Source organism: Lactuca virosa, chromosome 6 (assembly GCF_052849685.1).
Source record: "Lactuca virosa cultivar CGN04683 chromosome 6, Lactuca_virosa_CGN04683_v6, whole genome shotgun sequence".
In the NCBI taxonomy this organism is placed as follows: domain Eukaryota; kingdom Viridiplantae; phylum Streptophyta; class Magnoliopsida; order Asterales; family Asteraceae; genus Lactuca; species Lactuca virosa.
The window spans coordinates 220152842-220164106 of NC_136431.1; the positions used below are offsets into that span (position 1 = coordinate 220152842).

Consider the following 11265-nt stretch of genomic DNA (forward strand, 5'->3'; position numbering starts at 1 on the left):
ATAAATTTAGATCAACTAAAGATGCACTTAGGTGTTCCAAATTATTTTACAAAGAATGGATTCTAAGATTAGGGTTTATCAACATGATTTTATTTAACACATAATAAATTTCTTTACTTATAGAAACAAGCTATTTTAATCTTGCAACAAATAATAAAAAACCAACTCAGCTCAATTGCTTCCACTTATCACTAAAAAATGCTGGAACCCAAACATCGTGTCTAACATGATTTCAACTAAAATGAACTCCATCCAACTGAAAACAAAACATGTCGCCTACGCCAGAATCCACAAGCCAAACACTCTAAAGATACAATGCTAAATGCTATAAATAATAATTTTAAAAAAAAACATCTAGAAATGAAATGCAAAATCCACATCCAAAACTAAATGTCTTGCATGATTTATAAAACCAAAACACTTGAAACAAAATACATGTCATGAATAACTCAACAAAACTGTCAGGGTCTAATACAATAAGAGTAAATGAAAGACCTCAACATTGATGAACCTTCTACTTAACTCTCAGTTTGCTCCCTCAGCCTTCGAATTGTGCTCCTAACTGTAACAGCACTTGCAGTACTATTATCATTCATAAACAAAAAACAAAACTATCAGTAAATTAAAAACATTAAAATATAAAACACAGAAACAAAAAAATTAAAATTATTACTTCAATGTGTATGCACCCCCTGCTTTCACTTTCCCACAATCCTTGCAACCCCAGATTCCAACTGCCTTTCTCTTCACTGCATACTGTTTCAACATTTCAAAACAAATACAAATTATTTTCACATAAACAACAAACATTTTGCAAAAAATACAAATTATTATAAAAATCCAAAAGTAGATGATTTACCTTCCCACAAAACTCACAGAAATACTTGCTGTGCTGGCTGACCTCCATTTTCTTGATCTGTTTACGCAGACTAGCACCATAACGAGTACCTGAAAAGCAAAATAAAATAAAAAACAATATTTAAGTAAAACATTTTCATTTTGTTGTAGTTTAAAAACAAAAAGATTTTTATGGATAATTTGTATCATATTAAGAGCTTTGTAGCAAAAACATGATACTTACCATACTTTCCGACAATGCCGGCCTTCTTTGTCCTCTTTGTCTGCAAATTAAATTAAATGATGAATACAATATCAGTATTTAGTTTACAAATTTAAGTTAATTACTGATGTTATAAAGTAATGTATTTAAAAAATTTTAACAATAAAGAACAGATGCTAAGGAGGTTATAACTTTTGGTAAGAACACCTTTCATTACCAATGAAGATTTCAAAGTTTAATACTGCTTTCAGGCCTAGTGATATAAAATGTTGAATCGTTGTGACATTGATGACAGCAATATCTTCGATTTAAGGATTATAAGTTAGTATACTTGGATTGTTATCTACAAACCTAATACTCATCAGTTGACGACTGATCCTAATACCAAAGATGTCTTTTGCGTGGTACGTATGATGTTTAAAGTGGTTGCTTGCTATAGTTTATGGATCCAAATTTGAACAAATTTTATAAGTTTCTGAGAATAGCATTCGAAAAAAAATCCCAACTTTGGACGTGTTATGCATTCCATCCCGATTTGATTAGATAGAATTGCTAAATCAACCACATATGCTAACAATCTCAAGGTAAAACTGCCAATCTTTAGAAAGAATTGCATCATCGGAACAGCGGAAGTGATCCTTAAAGGATAGAAAAAAAATGGAACATCAAATACTTAATTATAATTCATTAATTTGTATAAAAGCGTGTGGATTTTACAGAAGACTGTTTGGGAGTAGATGGAGTACGTGCAAATCTAAGAGAAAAACGCGAAACGCTAATAGCCATATTCTGATTCGATTGATGAACAACAAAAATTACTATGCTATAATGTTCTGAAATAGTGAAATCAAAATAAACGATTTACTTGCTAGATAATGATGTTCAAGATAGACTATACCATTTCTGAAGATCGGAAGAGGAATGTTCGGAACTTGCAGAGAAATAAAGCACGGCGATAACGAACTGAAACCCTAAATTCTTCATTAATCACGATTTATAGTGGACGGAATCAAGCACGTATTGTGAAAACGATTGGGCTTTTCTCGTTTACGATAAATGATATTGGGCCTAACCCAATAAGTGTGATTCTATTTAGTGTTATCTAATTATTATATTATAATTTTTTTATTTATTTTTTTTTTTTTAAATATACGTATTGAACAAGGTTAAGTTATGTATATGTTTGAAAATAATTATACTATTAATATTAAGAAATTAAGTAATCTGATTATTTTTTACGGTTATATTAACTATAAAATAATTATATTATTGATATTAACTATAGAAATAATAATAATAAAGTAAATAATCTAACTATTTTTTATGGTTTTTTTAAAAATGGTAAATTACATCAATCGTCCCTCGTGCATATGCCAAAAAGCACGTTCAGTCCCTATTTTCAAAAATTAACTCAGACCGTCCCTCAGTATGTTTTTTCTTGCACGCTTAGTCCCTCAACATATAAAAAGACCATTTTACCCTTATTTATTTATTTTTTGATTTATTTTATATTTCTTTGTTATTTATTATTTTTATTGATTTTTTTATTATAAAAATAATTGTTTACTGCCTTTAAGAAAAGAAATGGACCCTAAAACTAATCACCTTCATAACCTGTCTCTTCCCTCATTCTTCTTCATTCTGTCTCATCTCCACCATCACCACCAACACCAATCACCGACATCACCGTCAACACCGATCGTCATCCCTTAAAGGAAAAGAAACCATAAAAAAAGAGAAATTCAATTGTTTGAAACCAAAAATCCTGCAACTTAACAAATCTACAACTTGAAACCAGAAACGATGAAGATGCGAGGGTTAATCTGCAACTTGCTACTAGGTTTTACATGTTTAGGTCACAAGGGTCAGAGAGGGACGACTTATATACCGATGTTTTGTTTTCCTCTGTGCATTTTATTTCCAGTCGATTTGGGACCCATATCACTGGAGAAGAAAGGCAAGATGATCTAAAGTGGGGACATAGAAAGCTTATCGGAGAATAAGAAAAGGGGGAGGACAACCACACATGAGCGGCAAACCACCGCCACTGGAACAAACCAAACCTTGTTCTCATCCATGGCTACAGAGGTAACTCAAGTGGCAATTCATAGTGCAGGTATCTCTGCTGACATAAAATTTCACCATACCAGAGGTGTTTCAGGTGAAGTGCGTGTGTGATAGCATGAATAAATTAGGGTTTAATAGATTTTTGGTGTATATAATTAGTTACAGAGGTTTGTGGTGTACTAGATGGCGGATATGGAGGAGAAGATGGTGGAGAAAGTGGTGCTTGTTAGCAGTGGAATTGGGTATACGGAAGAGCAGAAATCTGAGTATCTGGAGAAGATTGGGCGGAATGTGGCAGAGATTTTGGTAGCGGAAAAATCAAGAGAGGGAGGAGGAAGAAGGTCGATGACGGATGTGTTAAATCAACAGTCGCCGGTGGTGATGTTATTTTTGACATCAATAGAGCAAGGAAAGTGAGGTGGTGGTACGTGGTGGCGATCAAGCGGGTTTCCGGCGGTCGTTGTATCCCCGGTGGCCGGATTTTAGTTTCAAATGAAAGTAAGGGACGATGAAGAAAGGGATTGAAGACTTAGGGTATTTGTTGGTAAATGGGGTGGTGGTGATAGGTTTAAATGTTTAGAAATTATTAATAAATGTAAAAATAAAGGATTAAAATTTATTTTTTGTTTTTCTTATTAATACAAAATAAACCAATAAGGGCAATATAAGTCATTTTATGTGAGGAAAAGGATGAATTGTGCAGATTTAAACTAACGAGGGATCAATCGTGCAAGTTTAAACCAAACGAGGGACGGTCCGAGTTAATTTTTAAAAATAGGGATTGAACATGCTTTTCGGCATATGCACGAGGGATGATTGGTGTAATTTACCCTTTTAAAAAACAACTAGTTTAAAATTATTTTTGAAAAATAGTCATTCGGTCTAGAATGCTCATTCTTGACTCATATTCTAAAGCAGATAAACGGTTAAAATTGTCTGACCAGATAAAGTGGCCTTTTATATATTACTGTCTCGGATCTTTCTTACGAACTCATTGTTTCGGACCTCATTTCAAACTCACTATTTCATACCTTATTTCGGACTAAATCAACATCAAAGAATATATTCTTGTAGCAGTGAAAAAAATACATTTTTATGTGGGTGTGTTTCGATTCTTTGTATGATTATATGATTTTATTTGTGAATATATGTTAAAAATAAGGAATTTTTGTTTTTTGTATAAATTATGCAATTACAAATATAAGTCATTTTCCTTCAAAATTTACTTGTTTTAAAGCTTTTATATAATTATATGTGGGTATATGTAAGTACTAGAACAACTAAAATTATAACATAAAAAATAAATAAATAAAATATACTTTCAAACCTATTTGGAACAAGTATGGAATACGTTGAATTGATCCAGTGTAATGTCCGTAAGATAGGACTAGATGATTAAAGAATAATAGAATAATTATTCATCACGACGATAAACAAATGTTTTTTTATAGACGACCAAGCGAAAGTTGTAGGAATCGTAAAAGTGAGAACGTGCATATAGAAAACTTCTAAATCCGACTTCATATAAGAAAGTTATGATTTTTAGAGGTTTCAGCGCAACAGTACACGATATAGAACCCAAAATTAAGAACGGTCGATTGTTAGTCAGAACAATCTAAACGAGAATTGAAGATCTCGTTAATATCTATCTGTCGATATAAAGACAGTCGATAACGGATATCGTTTGAGAGAGTTATGATTTTTATACGGACTTTATCAGTCTAATCCTATAAAAATATAACTTTAAAAATAAAGTTAAAACTATCCGATGGAGTCTAAATGAAGGTTGTAAATCTTGTCGATAGTTATGTGTGGATATAAAAAATGTCGAAAACGAAGCTCGTATAAAGAAGTTATAGAATTTATAAAAAAATTGTTTTGTGCGGTGTACGCTTCTAGAAGGTGGCAACGCGGACCACTGAGAAGCTGACACATGGCACAAAACGGTTGGGGAGACATAGCCTTAAGCGCGCGGCGCACACCTTGAAAGGCGCAGCGCGCATGATCGAAATCCAGTTATAAATAGCAGTTGCAGCCCCATTCCATTCCTTACACCTTTCCAATTTTATCTGCGATTCTTTGAGATTTTAGCTCGATTTTCCCCTAGGTTTTAGAAGTTTTTAGCGAAGCTGTAACGTCGCGAATAATTAATGATCTCACTTTTTGAATAATTAATGAAAATTTAAGATATATATATATATATATATATATATATATATAGTAATAATCACATTTGTGGTAGATAATAAATCATTAAGTATAATATACATATTAATCACCGAGTTTGCCGAGTTTTACAACATTGTTCGCTTCAGTAAGGGTCGATCGGGAAGTACTCGGATTCTATAACTCGCCTCGGTAAGGGGCCGAGTACTAATCGGTCAACTCGCGAGTTTTACAACACTGGTTGCATTTGTTGGTAGATAAATATAGAAGGTCGGTACCACTGACTAACTCGAATATCTATCGTCAAATGAAAACGTATTATATGTGACAAAATCCATACGTAGGAAACGTACATTTAAATAAACACACAACGTAAAGAAACTGGAATTTATGTCTGCACATACATAAAAATAAGTAAGTAAGTTCTTTTTAAGTTAACGTACAAAATTTAAAATAATAAAAAAAAACGTATTAGATTTGATCCGACTCATACGTAGGAAGTATACATAAAAATAAGCACGAGAACATTAAAAAAATTACGTCAATACGTAGACCAACTCAAATTTATACCAACACATACATAAAAATAAGAAGTAAGTTTTTCTTTTTAATTTAACGAAATAAAGTTCTAAATTTACGTCAAAATTCACCTCGAATTTACACAAAGTAATTACGTAAAAATTAGTTTTTTTAAGATAACGAACAAAAGTTGTTAAGGAAAATAAATTATATATATTATTGGAATAAACATAAAAATTCTAAATGGAAATGGTGAAAATGATATTTTACAAAGTTTAAAGTCGAGGAGGTCAAAATAACATTCTAAAAAGCAGAGAGGTGGAAATTGGCAAAGTATTTTAAAAATAAAGGGTCAAAGTGATTTTTTTTTAAAAATATAGAGGTGGAAAGTGTCATTAATTAAAGTAATTTTAAAAAGCAGAAGGTGAAAAATGACATTCTTGAAAGTATATGGGTTGCAACTATCGTTTGAAACATCCACCGACATTGTAAATTAATATAGATATAATTAAACTTGATATTATTAAATGGTCAATAATAATATGCATCGCTACATTTTCAATCATATTGTCAATGTAAAATTGTCAAACTGTATTACTCACTTCTCATTTAGAATTAATTAGGGTGATATTACCACCGTGGGAGGTGGCATAATCTATAAATTTTGTATGAGACCAGTTTTGTAATTTTTTTAAACATATAAACTGTTTTTGCGAAAAAAAATATACATAGGGGCATTTTTTGTAAATGTAGGGACTATTTTCGTATTTTATTTTCTATGAAAGGACCAAAATCACTTTTTTAGAATTGTTATTAGGAAGGGGTATTTATGTAATTTTTTAAACATATGCATTATTTCTGTAAATATTATTTTGTAGGGACCTATTCTGTAACTTTCAGTGACCGTTATTTTTTATATAAGGACCAAACATGTTAATATACCAAATGTTAAATGGTGGAAAATGTCGGTGTTCAAATTTGAGGGGGTAAAACTAACATTTTACAATGTATGCCGGTGGAAAGTGGCATTCGACAATGTAACGGGGTGGGAAGTGCGAACAAAAATTTAGGGACCGAATTTGACAACATAAAAAAGTTTTGTGGCCGAGATAATAAAGTTTTGTTGCCAAAGTTTAAGGTCATTTGTGGACATCGTCTAAAATCACAAACTTTTGCGGCCAAAATAAAAAATATAAAACTATAATTTTTGGCTAAAGTCTAAAATAAGAAACTTTGGTAACCAAAGTCTAAAATCATAATATTATATTATTCTTAGGGACTTTTTTTAATATATATATATATATATATATATATATATATATATATATATATATATATATATATATATATATATATATATATATATATATATGATAATATTAAACTACCTTTTCGAAAATGTAGTTTCTCTTTCTAAGGTAACTAAAAGTATGTACGAAAGTGTAAAAAAATTACATCGAAATATAGACAAACTCGAATTTATACGAACAACTACAAAAAAAATAAGTTTTTTTTCAAAAAAATTGACGACTAAATTTACGTCGAAACGTTGATTACCTCAAACTTATACAAACACATAGATAAAATAAGCGCATAAAAATTTGTTTATTTTTAAAATAGCAAAAAATATTATTAAGAAAAAACAGATTATGTATATTACAGTGGATAAAAACAAAAATTTAGATCATAGAGAGAGTCAAAGTGATATTTATAAAGTTCAATATTTAGAGGATGAAAGTGATATTTTAAAAAGTACAAGAATGAAAACTATCATCTTACAAAGTAGAAATGTGAAAATTATCGCTGGTAAAAGTTGAAGAAGTGAAAGCTACATTTTAAAAAGTAGAGAGGTTGACAATATCATTTTTCAGTTTTCATCGAAACGTTGATTACCTCCAATTTATACCGACACATAAGCATGTGAAAAATTAGTTTTTTTTAAGTTACCAAACAAAAGTAATCAAGGAAAGTCAGATTATATATTCTACGAAGGATAAACACGAAAGTTAATAGACAGGGTCAAAGTGATATTTTATAAGATTCAAAGTCTAGGGGCCAAAGGGAAATTTTAAAAAAATAGAGGGGTGGAAAATGTCATTTTACAAAGTAGGGGTGTGGAAATTGTCGATGATAAAAGTCAAGAGAGTCAAATTGACACTTTAAAAAGTAGATGGTAGAAAATGTAATTTTACAAAGTAAGAATGTGCAAATTGTCAATGGAAACATCCACCAATATTGCCTATTAATATATAGTTAATATTATCATCAATAAAGAACTAGACTATGATTTTATTTGTTGTGCGTTGTGGCGACAGTAGTGAATATAAGAAGTCGTGGAAGACAAGTTGCTATTTGTTGAAAATAAATGAAAAAATAGTTTATGTTTCAAGAAGTAACTAAAAGTAAGTATGGAAACATAAAAAAATTATGTAGAAACGTTGACAAATTCGAGTTTGTATCGACACGTACATAAAAATAAGTAAGTTTTTTCAATAAACGAACGGAAGTTCTAAATTGACGTCAAAATGTGTCTATGATAAAAGTTGAGAGGGGTCAAAATGACATTTTAAAAAGCAGAGGGATGAAATGTAATTTTCCAAAATAAAGGGATGCAAATATAACGAGCGAAAGTTTATAAATTTATGTCGAAATGTTAACTACCTTTAATTTATACATACACATAAAAAAATAAGCATGTAAAAAATTAGTTTTATTTTTAAATTAACAAACGAAAATTATTAATATTAATCTGATTATGTATAGTAGGGATAAACATGAAGTTTAAAAAATGGAGGGGATGAAACTAATATTTTATAAAGTCAAATTTGAGGGAGATGAAAGTGAGATTTTAGAAAAGTAGAGGGTGAGAGATGTTATTTTACAAAGTAAATAGGTTACAATTGTGGATGGTAAAAACGGAAAGGATCAAATGACATTTAAAAAAAATAAAAGGATAGAAAAAATTAGTTTCAAGTAAAAGGATGCAAAGGAAATGTCATTTTATAAAATAGAATAGTTCAATTTTTTTTTTTGAAAAAACAAATATCATTAAAAAGGAACCCTCGTAGCATCTAGCAAGATGTCACGAAGAGGCCAAGTATAAAAGACAATATAGAGGAAATTAACAGGTCCGGTTCAATGATTTTGAGGACCCTGTGCGAAAAAGAAATAGGCCCCTAAAATATATATATATATATATATATATATATATATATATATATGAAAATTTTATTAATAGAAATTTAAGGTAGTTTAGGCCTTTAGGGTGATATAAAAGAAGAAAAAAGAGAGAAGAAAAGGAAAAAAATGGAAACAAAGAAAATGTGGTTGCCAAGAATTGAACCTCGGTCTTTCACAAAGAAAATTAGAAAAAGCAACGTCATTGGCAAAGAGAACTACAAGTTTATTTTGCTTACTTTTGCTTCAAATAGTAATATATAAATTAATTAATATAAAAAAAAAAGAAATGAAAATGTGAGAGGATTCGAACCTTGGTCATCTTGGAAGAGTTGTAAGGCAGGCGACTTTTCCCAGCTGAACTAAAATTCACTTTTGAAATGTTTTACGTAATATATTATATATTAACAAATTAAAAATATAATTTGGCTAAAATTCGGGCCCTATTTTTTTCGGGGCCCTGTGCGGTTGCACATCTTGCACACCCCTAGGGCCGGGCCTGGAAATTAAGATAAAAGGTGGGCGAATGGCTATACACACCATGCAACCCAGTCACTGCAACTACCTCCACCTCTATGCTTGTACCAAATGTATGACAGCGAAATTGTGTTGTCAACGACTTTTGTAGGATTCACACCAAATTCTTTTGAAAGTCTTGTAGATATTCCAAATAAAACAATAGAATACCATAAATAATATCTTTCTTTTTCTTAAGACAATTCTGTTATGGTTCAAGTTATTGATGATAAAAATCAAAAAGATCAAAATAACATTTTAAGATGTCAAAAATAGTTTTCTAAAGTAAAAGAGTGCAAATTGTAAAAGTAATTAACTTTTAACTTTTAATATATAGTTAATATTATATATTAAATAAAAACTAATTATTAATAGTGAGCTAGACTTTTTTTTTGTTTGGGGGGGGGGGGGGGTGGGGGGGGGGGTGTTTGAACTTATTGAACTTTTTTTTAAAATATTTTCTAAAGCTATGTATCATAACGTCAAATAATTGATTGAAAAGAGTCCAAACGAAATCGCGTAGGCATTTGGCAAGACTTGATCGTGGACTGTAGGAAGACCTTAGACTTATTTTTCCCATTTCAAGGATTTGTTCACATTGAAATATCGTAATTCCTCAACAATTTTGATTTTTTTTTCTAACCGTCCATTTTACCGATAGTATTCATTATTATCGTATAAATATTTGGCACCATATAACAACAATGAATGTTATAAACTATAAAGCCCAAAGGGTGAAGACACCAACAAGGATGGAGGACGTCATGTACAATATCACAACAAAATATAGTAGTAAACAAGCAACAACATCATTCATTGCATTAATAATATAATTTCATACAAGTGTGTTCTGTAAAGTTATAAGACACCAAAAATGTAAATCAAAATATGATATGAGTCTCGAACGTGCTCCATCTTCTCAAAAGTCTGGCATCGGTACCTGCCTACTGATGACCTGAGAATACAAGTTATTTTGAAAGAGTTTATCAACTTTAAAGCTGGTGAGATCATAAGTATGTTAGTGTCATTGTTTGTATGAAAATGTTTGTAAGTTTTGATGTATAAGTTTGTAAAGGTTTGTAGTAAATGTTTGTATCTCCTAGAAAATCCTATATTTTCTACTAAACGTAGCCTTCTACCAAGGCATCAAATGTCATGTATGTTTGTTTCTTGTAAAAGTGTGTATTTTCCCAAGTATGACTATCATTAACAAAAAATATAGTTTTACATTATCTTTTATGTGAAAAGATCACAATGTGAATGCAATGGGAGAATAATAAAGTACTATAGTGTTGTATTATAGTAACTACTGATGTACTACTTACCTTAAACCAATTGTTATTTAAAGTAACATGTGATATGCCTGTACCATACTACCGACTAAAACACGACGATGAAAGACGTCGGAAGAAATGACATTTGGCACCCGTAGACTTACAAGTCCCACTGTAGCGAGCAGCAAGGTGTAGGATAGTCAATCCAGTATAGATCTATACACAAATTCAACGCTCTCCTTCTAGGAGACTCTGGATACAAAACGAGCCATGACAGGTGATGCAATGCCCCGTTACGTGGCTCACATTTCTGTTGTAATGTTCTTGTATATGTATTGTATGTACTAGTGTAATGTATGTTCTCTCTGTCTAGTATGCTCTGTTTGTTTCTCATCATAGTATGCTTTATCTGTATGTTATTGTTTGTTTCTCATCATAGTATTCTCTATCTGTATGTTATTGTTTGTTTCTCATCATAGTATTCTC

The 11265-nt window shown here is 30.8% G+C and overlaps 1 protein-coding gene across 1 annotated transcript; it reads right to left on the reverse strand.

The window, feature by feature from the left end:
• Nucleotides 1-379: 379 nt before the first annotated feature.
• Nucleotides 380-2036, reverse strand: LOC145119714 (large ribosomal subunit protein eL43). Its single transcript, XM_079055423.1, has 5 exons — nt 1959-2036; nt 1082-1121; nt 860-948; nt 674-756; nt 380-582 (listed from the first exon to the last, which is right to left on the reverse strand). The coding sequence occupies exons 1-5, from the start codon at nt 1959-1961 to the stop codon at nt 519-521; spliced, it is 279 nt and encodes a 92-aa protein (XP_078911549.1). The 5' UTR covers nt 1962-2036; the 3' UTR covers nt 380-518.
• Between the last annotated feature and the right edge of the window lie 9229 nt (nt 2037-11265).